This window comes from Anopheles nili, chromosome 3, assembly GCF_943737925.1.
Source record: "Anopheles nili chromosome 3, idAnoNiliSN_F5_01, whole genome shotgun sequence".
In the NCBI taxonomy this organism is placed as follows: domain Eukaryota; kingdom Metazoa; phylum Arthropoda; class Insecta; order Diptera; family Culicidae; genus Anopheles; species Anopheles nili.
This window is the reverse complement of record NC_071292.1, coordinates 31512321-31540038: the sequence shown is the minus strand read 5'-3', so window position 1 is coordinate 31540038 and position 27718 is coordinate 31512321. Positions and strand designations below refer to the sequence as shown.

General features: G+C 49.0%; 1 protein-coding gene across 1 annotated transcript in view; it reads left to right on the top strand.

Moving 5' to 3' along the window:
• The window catches only part of LOC128727098 (uncharacterized), a 45222-nt gene that overhangs the window by 6963 nt on the left and 10541 nt on the right, over positions 1–27718 (top strand). The window contains exons 2-3 of the mRNA XM_053820965.1: positions 20824–21036; positions 22351–23736. Of these exons, the coding sequence (XP_053676940.1) occupies positions 20824–21036; positions 22351–23736 (1599 nt within the window). The remainder of the gene's footprint in view (positions 1–20823; positions 21037–22350; positions 23737–27718) is intronic.

Sequence of the window (27718 nt, the reverse complement as noted above, 5' to 3'; positions counted from 1 at the left end):
TATCCCCGGCAACATTTATCTTATACGGTGAATTAGATAATTTTTTAAACTCACTAAACTCTGTTCGTGCAAAACAGGATACAAGGTACAAGATAGGGTTTTCATTTTATGACGATTAGCGTTTTATCGACAAGAATGGTGCGGTTTCGCCATCCAAAACCACACCAAACGCGGGCTCTCGCGATGTTTTGCGCTCTTCTAGCATCTTAAGGACGACGGGATCCTGCGGTTGGATGGTTGGTTGGTAAACATAAGCAAGCAGCTGGCAACCCCCATGAAAACTGAACAGAACTGTGGGGAAATTCGTGCCCTTTTGCGTACGCATGCGTCCTGCGTGGGGTGCCAAATGGGCGCCAGTAAACTCGTTCCAACCGAGTGCAGAGAGTCCACCAGAAAGAAAGTCCTGCAGGAAGCTGCGATGCGAAACGACAGCCATCCGATGGGGTATAATTCTCCCCGAGGCGGCACTCGAACGGCGAGATACACAGTAAGAACGAACCGGAAGAATACGGTGTAAGGAGTCAAGGATTAGTGGCCATAACTGGCCGACGTTCAGTGGTGTGCTGGGACCACTTCGTCAAGGAGAAGGTTGCTGAAGGCTGGCGAAGGGCAGTGGTGAATTTTCCGACTGCTGGACGCCATAATTATGCCTCAACCGGTCGCAAGGGCCCTAAAGTATGGGCATGAATGAATTGTTTTTCGTCGATTCAGCGCGCATCCAACAAATTGATTCATCCCCCCAAGTGTTTGTTCAGGTTGCAAGAGCTGGTTCTTTGTTTCACCGCTGATCTGCTGGGTGCTCTTCGCTTTGTTCCGAGAAGTCGGAGTTGAGGGCAACGTTTTTGTCGACTGCTCGAGCGTGCGAAGCCTTGATGGTCGTGTTCTTCGTTAGTTTTTTTTTGCGAGCCAATTAACTGATCACCTTCCAACTCCTTCTATATTGTTTTTGTGCTGCTCCATTCCGTGGAACAGTGTTTTTCCACCTTTATTCCTTTTGTAGCACCGCTGAAATGCGGAAATAAATACACGTGTTGGGGTTGTGGGAAGCAAATATAATTGTCGAATTTATTCCCATCCAAAAGCAACCTCCTATCAAATGGAACAGTGGGGGGACAGCATGAATAAACAATTTTATTCCTCGCGTCAGTAATTGACACTGTGCATAAGATTGATTGGCATCGCCGGTAGGGAAAACAAAAGGGTCGTGGGTTGCGATAAGCTTACCTTCGGCTGCTTATCATCCAATAGATAACTGGAATATGGTATCGGCAACGCTCCAGCAACGACCTATTAAATCTCGTTTGCCATTGCACCCGTGCACCCGAGCGCTCTCTGCCATGTGACGATAAGTGCAGCACAACGGCCATTTATTGGCCTTTCCTTGCTGCCCTTACAGTGGGGGTGTTGGGGGGTGATCGTTAAACAGACAATGCACGAGAATAAAGGTCAACATTTGCTCTACGCTCTTTTCACAATCAATCAGTGGGCGCAAAGGTTGTAAAGTTTTATTTCATGTTCGCTTGGTTGGCGCTTGGTTAGTGAAAGAGGAAGCAAAGGAATGGCACGATACTCCTTACGGCAGTAATTCGTGGTGTTCTTGGTCACGTTCAAAAGCACGCATTCACTTGGCCGCAACACACCGCCGTTCCGCAAAAATGGAACGCTAAGCAATGTCGGAAAAACGGGCCACCCTCTCTTGCTTCCACTCACTGGAAAAGCTGGACAACCCATCGAGGGAATATTTTGAAGGCTAACATCGATTCCGTAACATTACCACTGGCACATCACTTGTGTGCGTGTGCGCGCGTGTGTGTATGCGATGTGTTTGTGGCCTTACAGCGCACGGATATCGATTTATGTTTTATTAAACATTATCGACGTTATCGGCTCGCGTGAACATTAGCGTCGGGGGCAGAGTGAGACGGACAGAAAGCGAGTGTGTGTGTGAGAGAGAGAGAGAGAGAGAGAGAAAACCCCCATGTGGCCACGAAGGGTATTATGAAGCCCACGAGGTGGGGGATGATATTTTAGTCAGGAAGGTCGGTTGACTGGAAATGGACCACCACCACCGTTTGGCAACGGCGCGTTCTCGTGTGTTCTGAAAGCGGCCTAATGTCTCTCGCAAGCGCCTCTATCCTGGCACGGATTTGGAGCAAGGAGGATAATCGACTATGGGGGTTTCTTCATTTTGCAAAATATATGGATCATTGAATCGGGAACGGAGACGGGCGGTGCATTGAAATATGCTCCTCCTCAATGCCCTACCCCAAGACCATCACCGCCACATTGATTAGAGTAAAGCCTCAAAGCAACATCCTTTCGCAAAAAAAAACGTGCTTTTGGCACACACCCTCAGTGGTGTGCCATTCGTCCAGTGCGCTTCCCGTGCGTCTTGGCAGGCTAGCAACGGCACAAAACCACATATACACACACACACACACATACACTCATCTACTCGGACCTGTGGGGATCCATTTTCTGTTCGATATTCGTGTACTTGGATTTTTTGCCCCCTCTCTCACTTTGCTTTTGCCTTTGAAATGTGGCCGGCAATGGACGTTTATTTTTAGATCGAATTGATTTTTGTCGCTTCTTCCTGCTTGGTGCGGCCTTTTTTTTATATGTGGCCACGACGAGTTTCAATATGCCAACCCGTGGGGGCGGGGTTTTGGCTTTCATGCGGAAGGCCGAGGGCTGTGCTACCCATTTTTCATCTCCGGATTTCCAATCACCCGTGTGGCCAGTAATTAAACCTTAAATAATGCAGAGAAACGATCCCAGCGGTTTTGGAACAAGGATGGTGGGGCAAAGGGGCGTGTAGGTATTTGAGTTAATACTTTGAAGCTGCTCCAGTGTGTTGCTTTCATGTGTTGTGCGTGCTGGACCGTAGAATTTTATGAAATATGCTTAAAAAAGATTGGTGTATTGCTCTTCAAACATGGTTTGTTGCTGGGTGTACTTCTTGTTAGATAACTGGCAAAAATGGACAAACGAAAGCATTAAAACCGCTGCAACCGGATTGCTTGGCTATTTTGTGTTAAAAAGGGATAAATGTGATTGTCTCAATCATTATGACAAAATCTCAGAATAGCTCAGGATAACTGTGCTTTAAAGTAGTTTAATCCCTCACGTCATAAGACTGACATTAAAATAATGATGTGTGCATAGATACTCCTCTTCTTTTTGGTCTTGCTTCAGAAAATATTTCGCTTGAAAAATTTCTCATTTTTAAAGGCTTTCTGTTGCTCCAGTTGAAGTAATCATGTCCAACCGCACCATATACCCAATGGTTGAAACATTTTTCAGCTCGCAAACGGACGTTGATTGCAACCGACATCTATCGTGGGTGAATCATCGGACCAAAAGCTAACCACTGGGGGGGTTCCGGCATCGGTGTGTAATCAAAAATGGCCTCAGCCTTGGCTGCCTTGCTTTAAGCGGCTTACTCATTGGCCGTGCCCAGTCAAAATAGGCTTCAACGACATATTCCATCTTGTCTTGTGCTCCATTTTCCAACGGACAGTGGCGTCGATACTGGAGAAATGGGGTGTTGATGAAGGGGAGGAATTATTAGCTTTTGCAAGGCACAAGGACGAGAAAAATGCCCACTCACACACTCACACGCGCACACACACACACCCACACTCATATACACGCGCACATAAGTGCTGCGTCTGCTGTCGAGCAGGAAACCCGCAAAGTTCTCGGGGGAAATTAATACTTATGCTAATTATGCTTAAGTAACCAACCGACGGCGGCTGTGCTTGTGGTCGGTTCGCTGGAAATGCCGGAATAAATTAAACAATAGTTGAGAGATGCGGCGACTCGGCAGCAGAGTGTCTTGGAGGGCAAAGGGAATCATTTAGGATAGCGCTGCACGAGTCCAGGTACGGGGACTCGTCCCGTGTGTCGTACAGTTGGGTTTTTTTAAAGAATGTTCCATGTTAGCTAATGACTTTGAACGATTATATTGAAGTGGACATACTAGAACATGACCGTTTTATGCAAACCTAAAATATGTTGCTCCTTTAGCAGGGAACTGTGAGTGGGTTTTAATTGCGTTTCTTTTTCAATCTTTTTCAAACTGTCGGTCGTTATAAATTGACAAAAGTCGAGCACTCTTAGTGAGTCATTCGAATGAGAACGGTCACTCGTGTCGTGTGAATCATAAATCGTATTCACCACATGATGATGTTTCAATTAAAGTTCCTAAGATTAATATTGCCCTTTCCTTCGAGTGTGAAGCATCCTCCACACCCGACATCACACGTTCGCAAACACATGATGCGCTGATGCGAGCTGCAGTGTTGAACAACGTTATTGCAGGCAAAAGAAAACGTTCTACATGCTCGGCATCATCTACATGCCGCATGTGCATGTTGTTCCATCTGGTACGAAGCGAGAGATGCACCAGTAGAAGCCGGGTATGCCAAACACAGTGGCCCATGGGCCAAGTTCTAGCCAAGTCGCGAGACCGAAGCAGTGTGTTATTGCAGGCGTTTCACCACGATTGCAGTCGGGCGCGAGTTGGTGTTTTCGTCTGAGCCGCTGGGCACATATTTTTAGCTGTCGTCCACGGAGAGCGGTTCGCGGTTCGGATCGTTTCATAAATTTTAATTTTTCCCCCGCGGTCTAGAACAAAGTGCCGGGGAAACGACCGTTGGTACAAGGCATACAACCAGCACACACCGCCGCATGTGTGCAAATACGTTCCGGCTGGCTGGCTGGGTGCTGCGATTATGTCTGGAATTCCTTGTAACCAAACCGACGTGCTGGTACGGGTTATTTCTAGATCGCGCTGAAAATCCCTAGCTGCCCTTCTTATGCTCGATGGAGCACGCACGGTGCATTTTGCTGTGCCCGATGGAAGCGAAAACAGTATCGATACTGGGCGCAATTTTTCACACAAGACAAACTGAGTCATAGGCCTCTTTTCCTCGAGATGTCCGACACCACATGTGGCCTAGTTTTCGGTGCTTCTCTGGACCGGAAAGCAAATACAAATATTTCTATTGCCGTTCTTTCAGGAAGCATTCTGGTGTGCCTGCCGTCGTAGTGTAACCCTCTTGCTAATGGTGTCGAATGCACTTCAAAGCCATCACGCGCAAATTTTACCAAAATATGCTGCACCAATGCGAGAGATGTGTTTTCACGTGGTTCGAAGGGCCGCGAGAGATGCAAATATTGGAATTGCAAATGCGCTATCATTATGGTACGGTGGCTGCTCACCATAAGCAGAGAATGATAACAAAAAAAAACCCTTCACTGCGAAAATTGACTCCCTAAACAGGACCGTCATTTGTATGGAAATCGTACCCAGCCGCTGGGAAAAGGGAATCGAGCTGGAACCACCGGCGTGATGGATCTTCACCGGAAGGATTCAGCACGTCCGGACGGTTACGTCAGAGTGGGGAAACTATTCCCTGCTTTACGTCAGACCGGAAAACAAAAACCAAATCTCATTAATCTTGATCAACGGATATCCTCTTCCGCATGTGAGAGCGCAGGTTTACCCGACCGAAACCGATTCGATCGGTTTTGCGAGCGGCGTTGAAGTACGGATTCGAACACCGCAGACGCCGGTTCAATGCTTTGTGCGGTTTTTGGTGCGGTTTTGTTGCCCCAAAAGTGTGAGTAATTGCAATATCCGCCGACAGCCTGAAATCGGCAATCGGTCAAAATGCAATCCCTGCTGGTTGCGATTGTCGAAGTACAGATAGTGTTATTTATTTATCGTACCAGTATCCCTCGTTTGATATTATTATAGGTTGTTTTTATGTGTTCAATGTTTGGGTTTCATATATCGATCATATATGCACACAAAAGCACTCTTCTTGATGAAGCGAAAATATCTTCTACCCATTTATCTCTCGAGGGTCCACAGGGCCGACCCTTCCACTCGTTGGGTTTCTTCAAACACACAGCATCGGAGCGAAAAGCAAACATCTTCGAGCTACAGCTGCCCCGGGCCATCGCCGGGCTATCGAGTTTTGCATTCTGTCAATTAGAAAGACATCATTTCTTGGCATTGAACCAACCGAATTAGTCCCCCAGCGTCGGTGCGGATTGCGGCTCGCTTGCCCGAAGACGAGCTCACTAAAATCAATGACGAAAGCGACCGCTCTCTAGGCTATATAAAACTGTGGCCAACGAGAGCAGGAAGGACAAATTGATTTTCGAACAACTAAATTGTCCCCCCTCCCATCGCGCGCAACCCTTTCTAGTACAGGGCTGCCGGTGGGATGAAACGTGGGCCAAAAGCACCCATGATTCGACGGTGAAGCTGATCCTGGCGATAGAACCACTGTTTTTTTATGTTCTCTGAGCCTCTGCATGGGTAGTGCACCATATGGCACGACAGGACACAGGACCACGATGTCAAATGCCGGTTGCGACGGTCCGGCGCAAGATGTGTCGCATTTGATAAGCCTCCTAGAGAGGAAATAGAAAACCTTGGCAGTCGAGTGAGCGGATGCCTCTCAATCTGCATGGCAATGTCCAAAATTATATGCACCTGTGGGTGGGTGTTAGCACACAAGGCCTGCTGGCTTATTTTGACCTCGCACCAAAGCGAAAAGGATCCATAGGCCCCAAACCCAGAGCTCAGGGATGCGACCTCCGCAAAGTTGCTCAATAATAGGCTGCTACCTCTTTCCATGGCACGCTGCTGGTATGCGTGCGAATTGATAAAGAATGTGCTCTACAGCGCAGCTGGCAGAGAAAGAGAACGAGATATCGTCAGTGGTGGGACACGACATCAAAAGGGTTTCCCCCGGGGTGGAAACAGCCCTGGCATTTCCCGAGGGGCTCACAGGGAGTCGGCTTTCTTTTATGCATATCGGCCCAATTTACTCACACAGACACACACCGCTCTCCCGGAGGGAACTGGCAGCAAAGGGTACGCTGGAAGGTCTCGCAACCGATAGTCGGCTGTTAGGGGTGATACGGGGAGTAAAATTTTCAGACTGAACATTCCATCCCAAACCAAACCTGCACCTGTGTTGCATCCCAGAAGTGTGGGTATCGCCGAGAAGGTATGGTGGTAGGCTTTTGCGAGCGGGAGTTTATTTTTTATTGCTCATTTCTTCCTGCCGTGGGGTTGCGCGAACAATGGAGGGATGAACGCGGGCAGCTGTCGGCACCCGGGAGAGATCCGTTCTTCTCCTGAAATAACTAACTAGCTCCGCAACACCGGCGTGCTTTTTCATTCGCCTTCCCAGGTCCCATATTGAAATCCCCTGCACAGGTAGTGGTCCTAATATTTCGCTCGAGCCGTCTGTAGGCTGCCGGTCGCCTGGTGAGAGAACGAAAGGACTTGGTCTATTTATAAACCCGGATCGTTTTATCTGTCTCCTAGCAGCAGCAGCAGCAGCAGGCAGGGGCTGTGTAATATAACCGGTCAACTTCAAACCAGCAGAAAACCATACCAACCACAAAGCACCTGCACCAAAGTTTGGCAGGATGGCGAATATATATATTAAAAAAAAGATAAAATATGGAGCAAACCATCCTGGTGTCCTCTATCTCTGCTATTGACATGCGTACCGTCGCGTGGGAGTGTGAGGCCTTTTCTGAGGATTTCTGAGCAATATTCCAGATCTGCGAAACGAATCCCCATTGCTTCCCTAGTGACGCTCCCACAACGCGTCCATTTTGGCTTTTGTGTTACGGCCAGAAAAGAATGAAAAGTCCTCCGATGCGTCCGGGGACGGAAAATGGAACAGCCCAGCCGAATGTGAATGAAGTTGGAGCCTCAGATACAACTGTCTGGTCCGCAACCCAATCGCTGTTGGGGTCTGTCTGTGTGTAGGGCTTTGTTGTTTGTGATGTTTTCCATTTTGTTGTTCATTTCACACCAAAACCCGTCACCGAGGAGAGTAAAAACACTCTTCAGTCATCGGGATTTGGTTGCAATTTATAAAACTTTCATTTTGGGGAGAAAACTTTTAGCAGCAGCCTTTGGTCATTGCACAATGGCCGTACGGTTTGGATGGAATGAGATAAAAAATCACTCCGCCTATAGTATGCAGTATGCAGAAATACTTTCTTTTTCTTTTGCCTTTTAAATATTGTGGAAAAGGAAACAAAATCGGAGTACGTTGTTGAACACGACGCAAGTCAGCGGGAGCTGGGTGTCTGAGTGAATGAAAAACAGATGTAAATGTAGTGTTTTGACCCAGAAAGCAAAGTATATGAACACTCGGTTCGGCTTTGGATGTTCTCTCGTAGGGCCTTTTAAACACGGAGAAGGGCTGCCCAAGAGCAATGTTCAAGTTTCGTGCACCCAGCGGTATGCCACATCCCGTCGTTTATGTTTGCGGTGTATGTTCGAGCTCGGGTTTCCTACGGATGAAAATGTCACGCTCAGCAGCACGTATTGCAATGGCGAGACCACCGAAAGCGTGCGGTGCATCCAAAAATAAGTTATCATTGACACTTATCGAACCATCGACTCGTGATAGCTGGAAAAGCACAATATTTAAAGCCTTTTTTTCTTGTGCCACGTGAACGCCCTTGTCATCTTACTACAAGTACACACGCAAACCCTTAAGCCCACTTGTACATGGAAATCAAATTCCGAAACAAAATGTCACCCTAGCAATAATTACTCGCCGACTCGGGCGCTTCTAAACCCCCTCCACACGAAGGATTAATAATTGCGAGCATTAATCTGACGTTTACCGAGCTGCCATGTGGAAGTGGACAGCGAACACGAACAGAAAAGGGCTGCCAGAAGTACTTAATTCAAGCCTCTCGTGGCAACTCCGACGACCCCAAGTGGCCCCGGAGAAAAGTGTCGCCGACATTCGCTGTCCTCCTCGTAATTTTGCGCGGTTTCGCAAAGTTTCGCCCAACATTTTCGCGTCCCGATTATCGACCATTTTATCGCAAACTTTGGCCCTTACCCCTTAAACGGGAGGCTTGATTTGTTCGCGGTGGGAGCAGCACAAGACCGTTTCACGTCGCCGTGCCTGATTGCGCCAATTTCGCGTCGCCATGTCAGCTGTCCGATTTCGGCTGAAAGAGAAGGGGCACTTTAAAGGATTACGAGCTGAGCACAGGGATTCGTTTACAGGGGGTGAACTTTTCGGGAAATTGGCTCCCTCAATACCAACCCTCCAACGTCGTTGTCACACGCCGGGATTGGAAAACGACGGTCAGCGCCAGAAGGAAGTTTTGTAATGCGGGTTTCACCGGTACGGTGCGCCGGAGAGGCTTATTAATAATCGCACGTCAGGACTCTGGCGAAGCTGGCTTATCGGGGCGTTCGCTTCTCCGATTGAATTCAACCCTCTCCATTGCGTCCATGGACGGGCGAATCCATTAATCAGAAACATCAGGACTTTCCCGTTCGTTTCGTGCCCTGCCCGTTGGGGTTTGGTTTTTGAACGTCGTGCCCAAGGTGTCCACACGCAAGGAAGGCGCATAAATTATGCCAAAGCGAGACAGCATTTCCGTGTGTACGTCTCATTCCTTCGTCCGGTGAAAAGCGACGGGAGAGATTGCCAGTGGTTGACGTCACATCGGTGTCGAAGACGGCTCCATTTCCACTGGCACGGTGTGTTGTGCTCCGTTGCTGAAGGGATTAATTATTCCGACGCGCCGCATCCGTGACACGCTAATGCTCTGGATCTGGCCCGTGAGTGGATACGTTCTTATGTACCGAATCGAACCCGAGCTGGTAAACGAACGAATTGTGGATTGTAATACGATGGGAAAACCACGCACGATGCATTTGTCGAAGAATGAAAAATAATAGTTCACGCAAATCGTCCAGCGAAACCGAAATCGAACACCATCAGTGAGGATCTCAGCAACACTGCTCTGCACGTCAACTTCTGTCTGTCTCCGTTACTTCCATCTCAATCGTCGGTGAGGATCGATTTATCCCGCTGGGTTGGTAATGGTGGCGTGAGAGAGAACGAGAAAGACTGAAGAAAAAGACAAAAAAATTGTATACTCCTGTGGGCCATTTTGAAACACCTGCGTTGTTACGTGGGCTGAGACGAGATGTAATTTCCCCAGCGGGGAGAACGGCTCGAATTAGACTGTGAGAGTAATACGTCCCGGCCCGTATGTGGGCATCGAGAACGTTGAAGACAATAAAAAAACCCTTCTAAAACCCCACGAACCGGCGCAATTCCCCGTGGATCGAATCTCGTCCGTTGACGCTAAGCAGATGAGGCCCCCACCGCTCACCGAGCTGTGTTTATATCAGGTGTGGCGTGGAACGGAAAAATGTTATCCACAAGCCGCCGGAAGATTTCAAGGTTAGTAAAAAGGGAGAAGCAAAAAAAGGAAAAAGCTTCCCCTCCACCCAACGGGTAATCAAATTGTCAGTTAGCGTGCCGACGTGACACGTTTATTGACTTCCCCTTGGGCCGCGAAGCGAAAAAACGGCGTTACGGCCGCACGGATTATCATTACGCACGCCAAGATTCACGCCCGGTCAGATTCGGTTTTGAAGATTTAAAACAGATTTTCCGTGGACGTGAATCTTGTGGAACTTTGGGGTTTTCCCGGCCAGCCCCAACAATCCCTCCTGGCCGTTGAGAGGGCTTAGAAGGGAGTGAAAAGCCGCTGCCAGCAGGACGCGTAAACATTGGTGGAGGGAAAATATATGTACATAATTCCTGTAAACATCAACTGCGGTCATCTCGTCGAAACCCGTTCACGGACGGATGAAATACACCCCGCGCGTGGGAGTTTTGGCGAGTGGTGGGGCAACATTTAACGATCAGCGTAAAATATTATGCAAACAAAATTGAAACATCTCGCTGTGGTTCGGAGTGGAACGCGAAGAAGACGATTGGCGAGAGGGCATGGTATTTAAGTAGTAGCAGGCTAAAACGTTACGGAACGATGAAGAGCTGACGAACGACGTGATTTGATGCCCGTTAATTTGCATCGCATAAAAACGCATCCAGCTAACGATGAAGCACAAAACGGTTCAAATGCATTGCATCTTGATGAATCTACGGGAATGAACGATGTTTCGTTGTTTGACGCGAGTTAGCGAGTGATGAACGCTCTTCCCTTTACGAATGACTTGCGATACATACATCGCTCTACAGCCTTGATTGATATTTGTATTTAAATAATCAGCATCGTTGTTGTTATTTATGCATATTTAATTTTCCATTCTACAAAGTGACTGTGAGAGTGTGCTGGAGCACATGGAGACCGTGCTGCCGCAACATCTCGTGTGCCCAATTTTGGGAGATCCATTTATAGCGTACCCCCCTCACGGATCGTGATTGAATTATCTAATATTCCATCGATCGATCGCCGCCGCGTACCAGAGCACGAAAATCGGCTTTCATTGGCGTAGCTTTCGAGCGGAACAGGCCCGGCAAAACATGGACGTGGTGTGCTGTGTGTTCACGTTTCTTTTTCCATTGACGAAAAACCCGTTTCCCGCTTGCCTTTTTGTACTCCCTCTCTCGGCTACGCCGCGTCGTGTTGTACGGTTGCATCCGCAGTGAATTGCGAATTTCGCGCATCATGCGGATGCAATTTCCCGCATCGATTGATGAAAAGCCAGCGCGCTTTTCTGCACTTTTCCGGTCAGTTGTATTGCTTCGCCCTCGTGCCTTCGATCAAGACACGCATCGAGCTATTCGTCCTCATTTTCCTTTTCCATCTGTTGTGGCCATTTTCATGCTGCCAGTGTCAGATGGTGCCGATGTCGAAACGGGTCGCCGAAATGGTACCCATTATTGTGACGCTTGTGGTTTTGTGCTATTGATTTGTTCTCGGCGATGAAGAAAAAAAGAAGGGGTTTAATTTTTCCGCGATGTAGGTCCTGCTGCTGCACCATCGTTCGCGATGGTATTGGTGCAAGCAGCTGGTCGCTGCATATTCTACGGCAGGACCCATTCATAGAGCCTTGTTTCAGTGTATACCTGTGTGTAGGTGTACCAGCGGAGTTTTTTTTATTCTACATCATCAAAACGAGGACATAACCAACCCTTTACCTTCTGATTGGCTAAACGTCAATTGGAAAATTTTGCTGTTTTTTCTTCTGCACGACAGCGAAGGATCGAAGCGATTTTCCACCGCCAGGCCGCTTTTCCGCTATATGTGTGTATCGAGGGTTTTTTTAAAAGTTGTGTCTTACAAAGTTCCATTCATTTCCCCACAGGCGATGTCGCCTTCTCGTCTGGATGGTTTAGCTTACTGACGATGCGTGTTGAATGGCCAACAAAATCCGTTTCCATTCCGTTGTGATCAAGTGGCCCCCAGAACCTTTCCACCCAAGAAGGATTCTGTGAGTCGCGCAATTTTTCATCCCCAAGAACAAGCGCGTTGTGTAGCCTGCGTGTCGTCGTCTCGGCATGTCCGTAAAAACGCTGTTGTCGCAGCTTGTACACTGGCCATTTGTAAATTTAATATCCCATCTCCTTGCGGCTCTTTACACGACCGACCGAGCTGTGCGACGATGCACAGTTTCACACGAGCGGCTAATTATATACGGTTTTAAATCGCTGAACAAAAACCTGCTAATACATGTCGATAGACGGGACCGCGGACGATGTTGCGGGATATTTTGAAGGAAGTTTGGCTCGTTTGCTTTTGCCCGTTGGTGACCTGAATTCATTCCCGTCTGCATTCCAGCGGACGCTCTCTCTCTCGGGACACGCGGATAATCTATTAATCTTTTCGTGTCGTCTCCCTTGGCCAGTCAGATTCGGTCTGCTGGCTGGGGGGTATTTTTTCACTTTTTTCGGGCAGGTCACATTAACAGACGCTCCCACTCGGTGACGTAAAGAGGCGCGCGTGCAGTGGTTGGCAAATTGTTGATTACAAGCTGACGGTGAAATGATTTCAACCATGCAAGCGCATCCAAAAGCAAAGGAGACTGTCTAAGCTCCACTGTCGCGTCACTGCCGACAATTATGAAGATGAAAAGTGTCCCAAAAATGTGCTTTCACAAGCACACAAGGGACACTATTTTCCGAGCCTCGGTGGATCGCTGCCAGCGATGCTTTAACCAACCGTCTGGTGGCTTTTGTTCGAGTGAATCTAGCGCCACGCGAGCCATGTGACATTCAAGGCGCACACCCGAGGTCACCGACGACGAAACTGCGACGAAAACCATGGCGCGTGCACGGGCTTGATCGAACAATCACACCGGAAAAAAAGGGGCACCCGCTTTTCCGGGTGTGCTAGATTGTGGTTTGCAAGCTGCGATAGAATGAGTGCGATTGCGAGCCGATTCTGGGCCACGTTTGTGCCCTCATCCACCAAAAAGGGGCTCGCGCGCTTACCCTGCCCTGGAGGATGCTGGCACAGCGTCCTTTCTCGTCCCGCGGCTCGCTCACCCAACGATGACGTCATTGGTGGGAAACTTTTCTGTGTCACTACGCCACCGACACACGCACACGTGCGGGGCTCAACCGTGCCCGGTTAGAGAGGCTTCCCTCCAACGCAAACAACCGGGCAGCGTGAAGAGTGAGAGCGCGAATAGAACCCTGCGATGGTGGTCGGAAAAGCGCAGTGCGTGGGAAAAGGATACCGCGAAGATACCGCGAGAGGAAAATTCGCATTCCACCGAGCGAGAGAAGCGCAAGCGCCCTTGATTCGAGCGTGCGAGTTCCGAATCCATCACCGGCGCGGTCCCGGCGCTTTGTGTGTACCGTTGGGAAATTGATTTTCCTCGCCGTGGAACTCTTCTCTTATTTGTTGTGTCTCTTTGGCGCGGTTTGGTGAGAGCGAACCATTCTCTCGTGGTCCGTTCTCGATGGGCGCTCATGGCGCGGTGGGTTGGCTGGCTACCCATTTTCCGTGTCCGTGTGCTCGTGTGAACGCCGGGATGATGTAACAATGCTGGCGAGAGAGCCAGCCAGCCACCCCGTCCAATGTCGCCCTTTTGCCGCCTTTCACGGGTTGGCCAAACGATCGCCGAGCTGAGTGTCCTGCGAGAAAACCAGCCAGCAACCCGGGACGAGAAGGTGACTCTGCCAACGAGCGAGATGGCTAGAATAATGATGTTTAATGGCCGTAGAGGGTGAAATAAGGGTGCCAGGAGTTGTGCGATCACTGACGAAACTCACCTGTCATGTGACAGTGGTGGCACTACACACACACACACACACCGTTGAATGCTGAACATGCGGCTGCTAATCGCGTTCGACAATGCCGCTTTGCTTGTCGCTCGCACCCGTTGTGTGGTGGCGTGGCGGTGGTGCATTCCAGACGGGGGAAAAAAAAACCACGGTCGAGGATGTGTTTTTCCTCGGCCCACACCGGGTGCCGGTGATTGACCGACTTTGCTGGCGGAATTCGGTCGCTTCGTCGTTCATACGGCGGCTTGACAACGTGAACGTGATCTCGATCTGTTCATGGTTTCGATCGCAACCGACCTGGGCTGGGGCATGATTGTGGTTGCGAGGCAGAACACCAGACAGCACAAGCGGGCCATGTCTCGCCCGTCAGCAGGATGTGCTTAGAGCGCGTCCGCTGTATTTATAACCGATGATAGAAGTTGAAGGGATTGTTGTGGATTTGTCTGTTGTCTCATTCAATTTTTCATTTATCTTCGTGCCGTGCCCGTGGTTTGGTCGATCGCGTTCGGATTGTCAATCAAATAGTCCGTTGGACAGTCTATTTGAAGGCTGTGGGTTATATTTTTAATTTTTTTTAAATTGAAAAAGCTTCACGGATCGACGTAAATGGGACAGAAAACGGATCAGCCGTGCTTTGGCGCTGTCCTATGCACCGTGAGATGCTGCTACCAGTTTATGTGCTCGTTTTATGAAGCGGAAAATCCCTAAATGGAGTTTTCATCTCAAACTTTCCGTCCGCATTCGGGTAATTATTCAACGCCGCGCTGTCGTACGGCCGGTCCCGGTGTTGACCAGGATCATTCCCCAGGATCGAAAGGCAGAAAGCAAACAGAAATCCCTCATCCTTCGCGGGAGCTCGTCAGCGGGCCGACGCTTTTCCTAGGGACTACAATTAATTACTGCCATAATGAAATTGTGTGCAGTTGAGCACTGTTTCGAGGCTTTTGCAGAAGCGATGGAAAGCACACACACACACACACACACGCGCTTTGGGAAAGGCAGCGAAAGGCGAACGGCCACAGCAACACCCGGAGTCACACGGAGCTCGGAGGTCAATCAATATCCCGACGAGAGCGCATTATCGACGCAGGGTCCTGTGCCGCTTTTATCCTTCCCCGGGGCTGTTGGTGGCTTGGTGTGGGAAAACAAGGCACACGCACACACGGCACACGCCCGCCCGGGTGCCCGCACGCAATCGTATCGATTTTGCGATGTCGAGTTGCTGCCCCGATCCTGGCGCGCTTTGGTTAACATGATTTTCTTCCAACCCCTCGTTGGGGGGTGGTGGGCTGGTACGGTGGAATGGCCGGCATATGACATAATGGTGGAATTTTAATGAAATTGTTACCATTGTTCGGCGGTGTTGAAGGCGCCCTCGGAGCCCCCCGGGACAAAGGTGGTGGTCGGCCTCAGCGAGTTTGAAGACACGCCGCGAGATGATGACCCGGACGCTGCTGCCATTGTGTCATTGTGAGAGCTTGCGCGAAAAGCGGAACAACCGTCGCCAGATTCCTGGAACAGCTCAGCCGAGAGGGCAAGGAACCGAGCGGTCCGGAGAAATTCCACCGGCAAATGACTATTTATAAAGCGAATTAACCAGCCCCGCGCCGTTTGAAGGTTGCGATCGTGCAGAAGAAAATTATGTAACGGCAAACGCGCGGCGACGACGGCGTTTGGTGTATTTTTTTTTGTTTCGCTCACAGCAAAAGAGGTGCAGGGCGTTTATTTTTGTTTCCCCCTCTCAGCTCGGGTTGTGTGCTTTTGTGTGCTTGAGTCGAGTGGCCACAACGGGAACGGGAACATAATACGCTCGAGAGGTCGAAAGGAAGCGCCCGAGAGACAAAAAGAAAACTCTCCTCCTCGCTTGTTGGGAGGAGGGAGTTAAGCATAAAGAGCTCGATCGAATGGCCATTTCGCGCAACTGTGCGCATCTTTCGGGAAATGCGTGACGGTGGGGTGTGTGTGTGTGGGGGGGTGAAAAAAAACAGGAAATTGTGGGAAAATGCGATCCGGCAATCAGGAGCGCTCGGCATCGCGTGGATGGCCGTAGTGAAATGGGTCCAGACGTAAGGGACGAACCAAACCAACGGCCATTTTATCGCCCCAGGGCCATCTGGCATTTTGTTTCGATCGATTATTTAGCGTTATCCCCCCGCGAAGGGGGCACTGGCTGTGGTGAGAAGGATGGGGGCCCTATTAAGCGTTGGAAAAGCGCACACCCCTTCCCAGGGGGTTATGTGATTTTTTTTTTCGCCATTTTTCTTCACCACCCCACGATGTCGGGGGAGGGGGGCTTTAAGAATCGAAATAAAAAGCTCGCACACAGTCGCAATTCGTTGGTGTTTGTTTCTTTTGCTGCAGTCCCACTATCGAAAAATCAACCAAGCGGAATGGCTTTTCGCACGTCCGTTTGATCCGCGTGTTAGGGGTGAGTGGGAAAAGGGGTGTGTGCGGAAGGGGTGTGTGTTGGGGGTTAGGAAGCGTTTGAGAGATAAAAAATAAATCTCCTCCCATCAGTGGTGGCGCCGTAGGTCAATAATCGGTCCGACTGACCGTGCCGGAGCCGGAAAATGTGATCTTCTTCCACCGCTCCCCCTCCATGAGTCGATCCTCCATTTTAACCGGACGAAACCAAATCCGACCGACGCGAACCCGATGGAAAGGGGGTGCAATTTGAGCTATATTTGTTTGCTTGGCGCTTGTGAGCGAATGTAGTGTTTATAAAACAATTATCGGGAAAAGCACCATCGGAGAAGCGCCCGATCGAGAACGACAATCGTGCGTCGTGTGTGTGTTTGTATGTTTGTGTGTACACCAGCATTTCGGAGGGCCGTCGGGAAAACTCTTCTTTCCACTTTCCCCGTTCAATTGAAAGCAGCGTAAAATCGTTACAATCAACGGAGTTTGTGCCTCGAAAGCGAACGTCTTCTCACACCACAGTCGTCATTTAACGCTCGTTGCCTAATTATTGTGTGCGTGTGTGTGTGTGTGCACATGGCCCCGGTCTGTGGGCTCTAAGAAAATCTAAATTTTCCAACTTCACTCAAAGCCCACAAATTAGCCCAATTGAGAATCTTGCAGCTCCCCAACGCTCCCGGTCTCGTTCCCGTTCAATGCGGGAAGGTATTTAGCGCCATTGGCGTGGAAAACGTTGGTGTTTTATTCCCTCCCATTCGTGTTGCGGGCCCGAGCCGTGGCCGTGCTTGATGGTGCTCGCTTCCCACACTGGATGAATGGATTGAAAATTTAAAATTCAAATTAAGCAACTTTTCTTCACCATTCAACCCCCACAACCGGGGTATTGTTGTTGTCGGGGGTTGGGCGCGTGAATTGTGCTCCGAGGGCGGGCAAATTAAGGTGTTGTTGAGAGAATGGGGACGATGGAAAACAAAAAAAAACGCACACACTGCCACACGGGTGGGGTATAATCGCGGCCGGAGGGGGGGGGGGATCGTGCGCTTGAACCACTCCGTGGAACGTGTCCTATCAAATGAATCAATCTGCTGTGGAAGGCGAACGAAAACGAGCTCGCGCGCGCGCGCGTGTATCCACGGGAATCTTTCAAGGACTGCACGGTGAAGAAAGCGGGTGTCTCACGAAGCACTGGCTGGGTGGCTTCTTTCGCTTTGTTTCTTCTCCTAATCACTTGTGTGATCCCACCATCGATGTCCTTCGGCCCCAAGCGCGGGCGTAAGAAGGGCGAGCAAAAATGAATAAATAAATCCACTTCCGTCCACGGAGAACTTTGCGCCTCCATCTGACGGATGCAGTGGGTGGGGATGATGGTAGGAGGATTTTTCCTTTGGAAATTATTTCCCCCCCATCTCCCCCACAGCCAGTTGACGCGCGCGTGCAAGGGAAAAGTTTTTTTTTCGCTCCCCATCTTAAGCAGAGTGCAGAGGCGATGGAGAAAAAGCATTACTTGTGCCGCCACCGTGGAAGATAATCAATCAATTTCTCGCGCATTTCTTCGCTCTCCATTTGTGTGCCTCGCCTGAGTTAAAAGAAAGTTTCCTCTACTGATCTCAACGGCCTTTTACATTTATGAGAAGCCTGCAAACTCCGATTCCTTCACGAGTGCAGGAGCCTTGGGAGCATGGGAGACGACTTGCACGATAAACTTTTCCACCCACCCCGGGAGGCACCTTTCCAGTCTCGATGGAAAGTTCAGAATCGTCCGGGATGGTGTTATTATTTTTGTCACCCTACCACTCGCTCTCTAAATCATTTCCTTTCCCATCCCTCCGGGCCATCCGCCAAGCACACAGCGCCAATCGTTGACAACTTGTGAGAACGTTCCGATGGTTGGCCGGAATGAACGGGGGAAAATGAATGTCCTAGGGGTTGAAATCCGTAACCCCCCCCCCCCCCCCGCCTTTCTGCTTCCTTTCCGTGAGTTGAGAAGCGTTTCCCGAAAGCACGACGGCGCCATTTGTGAAACAATAGGCGCACCCCCAGCCCTTCGTTTGGCGCCCTATCCGGGTCATACTCCTCCATCTGTTTTCCGGTGGAGGCGCCTGGTCGTGCACTGCGACGGAAATATCGTGGGTCGGTGGGTGATAGTGTCATCGGGTGGGTTGCGCGCCACGTTGATCGGTTGATCCTATTATCAAAGAAACTGCTTACTCACAGCGATGATGGTGGTGGTGCCACCCGTTTCGTTTCCTTCGCTCGCTCGCGTGTGCCACTTGAGCAAAGTGTCGTGCATGGGAAAGCGTCGGCAAAAAGCGCTTGCATACATTCACTCGCGGCAGATGATGAGCCGACGAAAAATCGAAGCAAAACCCGTACGAGGCAGATGCAAAACTTTGCCCGACAATCGCTTTCAACGGTTGTGCAACCCCATTTGCACACACCCCTTGCGCGCGTTGTAAGTAAATGATTTTATTTTCCACTTGTAAATGGTGTTCCTCGACGGATCTGCTGCTCGGTGTGGTGTGTTGCATTTGCCGCATGACACAAAAGAAACTGATTCTGACAGCTTCCCATTTGTTACATCGTTTCCACACGCCTCCCTGTGGGCCACGGGTTCGAGAGCCGATATGGGGGGGGGGGGGGGAAAGCATGAAAACTACCAACGAATGCTTTCGCAGGTTGCAGCAGGTGCCCATTTGGCACAAGGCGGCGAGTACCTCAGGCTCCACGCCAGAGTTGGTTGAAACTTTCCACTCTACCAGGTGATGGTTACCCCACATTTTTCCCGAATTTCCCGACAAAGCCGTGACTTTTCGACCCGCTCTCGGCATCGCTGTAAGACACACGTGCAACCACCGAGAGAGGTTGGCCTTCTTCTCGCATTGTCTCGCAGGAAAACGGTGTTGGGTGAAATGCGTGCCCAAACGATCCGGACGGGTGGGAGGCACACCACCCAACAACGGTGCGATAAAAGTTTCCGAGCTAAACGAAGCGTGCCTTTACTCGCGAAGCCCGCAGAGAACCACAAGAAGGCAAGATATTTTCTTCCCGTCGCGGTACGGCTAGAGGTGGGTTACATAATTTGCTAACTAAAATGAAATGAACATCCCGAGTGGCTCGTACCGGCGCTTTTCCGGGTTTGTTTGTACGTGTGTAGTTGTGCAGCTCACTCGCTTCGTATCAGTCTGGGCGCGCTACGGTGGTGGCTAAAGGGTGTCGAGCGGCGTTGAGTCCAATTGAATGGAACAGTTCCTACCGGGAAGCATTTTATTTGCGAATTCCAGCGAAACGGCCGCACTTTTTGACCGTCCGCAATGGGTCCGCACTTCTCGCTCACGGCATTCTTTGTTGATTCGTGGAACTATAAGCGTTATCGCAGGCGCGGCAGAGCACCGTTGGGTTGAAGTCTCCGTTCATGTGCTTTCTCAGGGAATAAGCTCTCGCCCCCGTGGGGCCCATAACGCTCCCACACGAAGCACAACGCGTATTAATTTCCTTCTGCGTTTCGTGCGGCTGAACACCCCTCACATTCGGCTGTCATAAATCACGCAGCGAAAGTGCTAAATTTGAGCAACGTTCTCGTTGAATTTGTAATTTGCGGAGCCGAGTTAATACGCGTTTGCGTGACCGCCAAATGGGGCTGCCAAAGGCGAAACATTAAATTTTGCGTGTATCAGCACACGGTTTAGCAGGCGAAGGGCAAAGTTTGACGCCAATCGTCTCAAGTAACAATGTGTGCTGCCTTGCGGTTCTCTGAATCAGGAAGACGATACACCAAAACGGCACACTTAAGTGAGGTGATCGTAACGCAGCGATCTTTGAGGGTTTTACTTTCGGTTTTTGTACACGTTCATCCAGCGAAAGCGCTCGTTCTGTTGCTAGAATCATCTCACGTTTCGTACCATTAATGCGTATCGTTTGTCATCTTGCTGGCCTTTAGTCGTTAATTGAGCTAGAGAATTATTTCGTGCTCTCATGCCATCATCTCGTGCTCGTTGCCACTCTCAAGTTTCGGGTCGTTTTTAGTTGTTCTAGGAAAATGCCAATATTAGTTACGTTTTTTTTTGCTTTCTTCAACATATTTTTGGGATATCGATTACGGTTGCCCCAGAACGGGGCGACCTTTCGTTGGTTTTATTTATCCTTTCAAACATTCACCAGTAATTTTCAGGATAAACCGTGTACATTATTCCTGTATGTAGCTTATAAATTATCACTCTTTGCTATATCCCTATCTGAAACGCTTCCCTTCGTCGGTGTGTGTGCTGTATGTGTGTGCGTTGCCGTGAAAATGAATTAAAAACCAAAACCCCGACATCTCGAATCCTGCCGGAAAAAGGTGCTCGCAAACGGGATTTGAACAATCTGTATCAAGTGATCTATTACGGTGACTCGCAGGTCGAGGTCGGCAAACCGTTCTCGATCTCGTGCATCATCAGCATCGCCAATCCGATCGAGTGGCACAAAGACGGTGAACCAATCCGGAAACACAGCAACATACGCCACGGCAAGGACGAGCACAGTTACATCGAAAATGAGATGGGCATCTCAGGTAATGGGGGTCTCCTATTGTATGCAATGTGCGCAGCCTCATATCATCCTCACAATTAGAAGAGCTAGATCGATCAGCAGCCATTATTGGATTAGGATACATATTTTTATTTAACAAGGTCGGAGTTTCTTAAAAATAATGGATAGGATAGCTATTGAATAATTGTTTCTCATGTAGGTTAAAGCAATCATATCGTTGAAGACAATCTTAGATTACTGTAGTAGTTGTACGCAGGTACGTTCATCCTGTACAGATCACGGTCGATCACGGTGACACTCAATGCCAGACAGAATAGGAAGTCATCTCTTAAAAATACTTTAAACCCACACTACAGCTCCGTTGGCATCAGCACTCGATTGCGGATACCTCCACAAACCGTGTCACTTTTGAACGGAAAAAACTACACCCCGAAAACAGCTGCGACAACATCATCAAGATCGCCTAATTGAACATATCCGTTATCCTCTAGTGTCACGAAACGTGCGATGGATATAGACAGCGAAATGTGAGGGTAGAACATACAACACCTCAAAAACTCCACACGGCTGCAAACACCTCTGGTCTGTCTCCCACGCTGCCAGGCGTCGGGCCAGTGTCTGGCTGTCAAAAATTTGGCCTCCGAGAAAAATATATATTGATGTCGCGTCGAAACCGACCAGGCGTCTCCATTCGCACGTTCCGGAAACGACACAGACGATCGGAGGGTTTAGCTAACGTACGTAAAGGTTGTGTGTTTTTTTTTAGACACGGTCATATCTATCGTCCGATGCCACGTGGCTGTAACTTTTTTTGTATAAATTTATTTTTCTAAGCAATTTTACACTTTTAAAAGCAACATATGCACAAGCAACAGCAAACAGTTATAGACAGGTGGCGATTAAATGTACTCCAGAATACTCAAATACGTTTACACGCAAAGATGTAAAGTGTAAAAACACGATCGTAGCATGCATGTTAAAAATAGTAGTAAAATAAGGAGAGGGCTATCGATTTCTTAGGTTGTTCATAATGTTTGATAGGCTTTTAAGTTAAATCATCACGCATTCAATACAGAGACAGAAAGCAATTAGTGTCAGCGTATCATCTTTGAACTCGTGCCACCTCGCTCCATATTTAGCGTATCGCTTTTCTCGCGCACACTTGCGAGTTTATCACACGCCAGTAGTTCGCTCATACGCAACAGTAGTGCGGAGTGTTCGTAACTCCCTTAAAGTGTTGCGTTTTGCGGGAGGGCCGATACAGATTTGAAGACGGGTTGTTGATCGAGCTTTTCTCTTGCATATTCCTTCGCTTGGTCGTGTCCTGAAATCAAAGGGATACGGGATAAGGTCGAGGCATCGATCAGCGTGCAACGAGCACTGCCGAAGCACCAGGGCAAGTATCAGTGCAACGCGCTGTATAAAAACTACCACCAGCTTTACGTGTACCGAAACGGAACGTTACTCGGGAGTCACACAAGCTCGGCCGAAAAGCGTCACGAGGAAGTACCACTCGTTCTTGGTACAGCCAGGTCCACCCTAATGGTGCCGCTGTCAGGTGAACATCACCATTTCACAACGGCCGTAGCACTTGCGCCAGGTCCATCGGTCATTGGTGATGATTTTCCCGGCGGTGATGGACCTTCGGAACGGGAACGGGAGTCCGTTCCGAAATCGACTGGTCACAGTCCGCATCATCACCGGCAGCAAGCGGTACCACCGGTAACTACTGCAGCAGGACCAGGCCATCGACATCACGCTCAAGGTGGCGGAGGAGTTGCCAGTGCTGGCGAGAAAAAGCTCTCACAGCAGCAGCAGCAGCACAATGCCGCCGGTAAAGAAGACTCGAAGCGGTTCGTCAGTCAAAAGACCACGATAGAGCAGGACTTGCTGCCCGCCGAGGAGGTGCTTGAGCAAACGGTGCAGGAACTGGAGAGCCTTCCGCCGGCGATACGTGTCGATAAGCCGTCCTCAGTAGGGCGAAGCTCGGTGGCCACAAAGCCGAAGCACTCTTCAGCAGGTCGACTGCAGCCTCCACCGCCGTTGATAGAAACGCGCGAAGACGAAGAGGACGATGAGGATGCTGAGGATGATGAAGAAGATGCCGGAGGATCTGAGCGAACAGGAGAGCAAGGAATTGGATTAGTTGAGGGTGCAGAAACGCCAGCAGAGGGCCCGAAACTCGACCCAGCGCAGAGCGTCGAAGAGCTCGTTGAACCAGATACCGAAATCGTTATCGAGAGCAAGGCGATCTCGCTGGAAGATGATAACATCGATAGGCTGATTCAGAACAAGAGCGACATCAACGGTATCATTCTGGTGGACAGTTTAGAGGAATTGCCTCGGAAAACGGTCGAGGACGATGAAGTTCTCGCTGCCAACACCGCGCTCATGACTCTTCCTGCTACGATCGTGCCGGTGATAAAGATCGGTAATATGTCCGTGGTGCCAACGGTTCAGCATCAAGCAGCAACGAAAACTGCAGATTCGTCCTCGACCGGCTCTACGCTTTCTGGAGCAGGCGAACAGGATACTACTGCCCATCATCATCACCATCATCATCGGGAGCATCATACCACAGCGGCCATTGCTGCCGCCACATCGACTACTGGGGCTGCTACTCCACCTATCACTATCACCACCTCCACCACTACCATTACCACTACTTCTTCCACAACCACCACAACTACAACGGCGGCTACTCCCACAACCACTGCTGCCGGTGAGGATACAAGAATTTCTCTTTCCCAAAAACAAAACGACCACTGCACACATGTTGGCTAATGTTCGTGTTCGAGCAGAATGGTTTCGGTTTGAATCGATTGTTTTTAGTTTTTCTATGATATGATAGTATCCATGTTAGCGTTTTTGCTAGAGATGCTAGAGTTCTTTTTCTGCTACATTTCCGTTTCCGTTCAATCATCTCCCTTTTTTTTCCTCTCGCGTCATGTATACATTTGCACTGAGTGAAAAGCAAAGCCGAGAGAGAGAGAGAAAATGAAAACTAAAATTAAGAATATTATATTTGGCTAGTTAGTTAAAGTAACTACCCATTGTGAATGAAAACCGACTCTGTTCAATTGGCGTGATAGAAGCGATTGACTTGCCTGATTTACGCTCAAGATCGCAAATGTTATTGCATCGTATAATCGATCCAAATATCATCAATTAGTGAACCCAAACAAGACGCTGTGTTTCATATCCTAAGTACCGCTGGTAGCATAAGTTCTCCAATGTTCCTTAATAAAGTTTAAGCTCATTTTTCGTTTGTTTTATCTCATTTATATTACCTGATTTGTTCTTCATATTACTAAATTTATACGTAAATGTCTTTTGCTCTATTTATCTTTTCTCATTATTCCTTCAATTCTATCGTTCCCGTTAAGTGGCTGATTTTGGAATGAAAATTACGTTCGTGCTGCTTTCCGTGAGCGCCTTCCCATCCCGGCACACCCTACTATTCCGCCTTTCTTCCTCTCAATAGGCTAGTGTACGTGTGTTTTCGTAATGTTTGAGGAGTTTCTTTCGCTCCGTAATGATCCTTTTCATACGCTTGGAATGACGTTTAAAGGTTTTGCGCTCATTTTTATTTTGTTTTCTACTTCGCCCGCCCCGAAAGAGGCATCATTTGCTATTCATTCAAGTCCATTCGGTAACGTCGTACTGCTTGCGGACAGAGATTACGGTACAACAAGCTCTGGCTGTTCCGAAAGGGAGCCTCTTTGCGAAAGGTATCCATTTGGCTGCTCCATTTGCGCATCGCATAACGAAAGCGGGGCAAGATTAATTTGTATTCACTGCCAGGTATCCTAATTTTTAACTTTGCTTTCGGGAACCATTTTTTTTTGTCTCCCCAAATGGCACATTTCATCCCTCGGTTCGTTTGGATGAATTTAGAGCCTTTCCAACCACCCTACCTGCAACCGGCATAGAGGTTTGTGATCTTTCGAGTGTAGAGCGTGTTTTATCTTGAACAGTTTCACTTTGAGATCAAGACTTCTCGCCGCTAATTACACAATTTCACTCATTTTTGTTATGTTCATTGTTGATATTGTGCATTTTTGTTTTCGTACGCCTATTTTTATTTCAACTGTTGCTTTGCTTGGCCCACTTTTGAATCGTCATATTGCTTTGTGGAGTTTTATTTGGCAGATCAAAGAACTTTAAGCATAGTTTAGCTTGAAAATAATCTGACATTCTTGTTACCAGCTGTTGAGAGACATTCTTGTACCGTAAGCTGCCGCTTGAAGTTGTATTATCGGTTTTTCCAAACGTCCTTTCTAACGCTACCTATTTATATCTACTTTAGCTTTCCCAACTTTCGAACCAATAAAACGTTTTACTTTTTTTCTCGTTTCCTCATGATTGTTTCATTTTGGTTGAGAAATCACTTTACGTTCCCGTCTTTTTCTTCTTCTCTTAGTTACTTTAATTGCTTTCGTCCCACTTGAACCTGCTAGACGCGTTCCGCGAATCGCTTAAAGTTGTAGCATTCCGTAACACCCGTTGACGCTAGTTTTAATGTTTCGTAAAGCAACGCCCTCAGCGAAACCTTGCAGGGACTGCGAAAACGAACGCGATCGTGTGTGCGCACGCCACAGAGACACACATTCATCAGGTCCCCCGGAAAATGGCAATCTTCCGGCCCCGTGAATCAATTTGTGTGTTCATTAGCATACGAGGGTTCCTTGAAGTTCCGAAGCAACAGAGCACACGCGCCTCGGCCTGATTGCCGGGCGCGTGCTACGTGCCAATGTCGCTTTTCCCGGCTCTACAGGCACACACCGAAGGGCTTTGCTAGCCCTTCACGCGACCCTTAGGCTGAACGATAACGCTCAATGTGGTCTGAATAAGTGACAAATGCGAAGGATAACGCAAGCGAAGGTGTCACGGTGGTACGCCGCCGACGGCAAACACCACACGCACTGTGTGCATCGCGCACCATTCTGCGAGGCTCGGTCTTTTAGAGCTGTACTTCCGTTCTATATCCCTTTCATCGACCTGTTGAATCGAATCCTGGCGGCCAACCGGGGCTTCGTTTGAGAACCACGTGAAGCATTAGCATAATTAGGTCAGCACACGAGCTTTTCGCTCTCACTCTCCCCCAGGAGGGTGAGACATGCGCGTGCTGGAACCGCAATTTCGCAACAAAACCACCTGCAACACCTGCTGAGGAGTGTCGTCGGTAGGTGAGGTGAAAAAATCGCAACAACCAGTTCATAATTATTGGAGGGCGGCATGTGCATAACTCGCCACGCTACAGCCATGGCGCCCATGTTCGTGGCTCACTCGCGGGTCACTAAACGAAGGTGATAGGGAAATAAGGGTGCGCTGCACGCACTATGGATGTGTGTGTATGTGTGTGTGCGTGTATATATGCCCTTTGTCCGTGGGCTTCGTGGGCACTTTGCAGTACTTTCGTGTGCCCTTTTTCCACGCTACTGTGGGTGCGCGCATTTATTTCTGCCCCGAGTTTAATTGGCGCCCCTTGGGTGATCGACGACGCGGACGAGGCGTTCTTTCTGGCGGATTTATTTGCAACTAACTGCCGGAGCAAGTGATTTATGTCCCGGGTTGATGGGGAATTTTTTCTCTAGATTCATGTACATGTTTAACATTTTGCTCAGTGGTGTCTTGTTGTATTACTTTTGATTTTATCATGGCTAGAACGCAGATACGCCCGTGTATCCGGTGTGAATTTTGCCTCGCGACCAGCTAAGCTGTAAATCAAAAGAATCGCGCTCAATCGCGTCGAACCTGGTGGATCAGCGGCCATTTCTTCGCTGCTTTTGGCACGGGAAAAACAACATCCTAAACGCGAGTAATACCAGCGAACCGGTGCCGGTTGCACGTTTCTTTGGCTTCCCGTGCAAAAACAACACGCCAACGCAAGGCAGACCACGTAGGCCGTACGCCATCGCTACCAATTGCATATATTGAAATAAAACAAGCACCTTCTCGTCCATTCCATAGTACCTACGGGACTCTACGGTGTGTTGTACTGCTCGGAAACCCCTGGGAGCAGAAGGCTACGCGACCGTTCGTTTGTGCTCGATGGTTTTTTTTAGTACCTTTTTGCTGCAAAAACACCCGAATGTGTACGCGATCAGCATCGCCACCCACTTAACCACCGGTCCACGCAGCATCGCCCACCGGATTTACCGTCGTGGAATGCCGCGGTAAAGAGCATATTTGTATTTCGACAAAATGGATGGTGTGAGGGTGCTTTTTTTGTGCTTCGCTTTCCCGCCTACACCGTCATTCCCCAGAACGTGCACATCTGGCGATATTATGGGGGACCGGTCGTGTAAGCGCGCGTAAGACGAGCCGAGGGCATTTTTCCTTTGAAGTTTGCCAAGAAACGATAGCAATTGAACGAAAAATAATAACACAAGCTGCAAACCAAATGCAACTTACAGGCCGTGGAATGCTACACGGTCACTGCCTTACGATCGCCTCATTGTTTGTGCTGCCTGGTTTGTTGGAATCAGAGAGTGGTTTTGCTTCTTATACCAAACGTTTGAAGTTGAAATCCTCGATCGGAAACGTGTGCAGTGAAACCTCAAAACAATGCCATAAAGTATAATATTTCATCAGTAGTTTGTGGTGGAACGGTGTTCGGTCATTGCACCGTAATGCAGAGCAATCCTTTTGAAGCTGGCCCGAAGAACATTCGAGCCGTTGGCACTCAAATAGCGGATTTT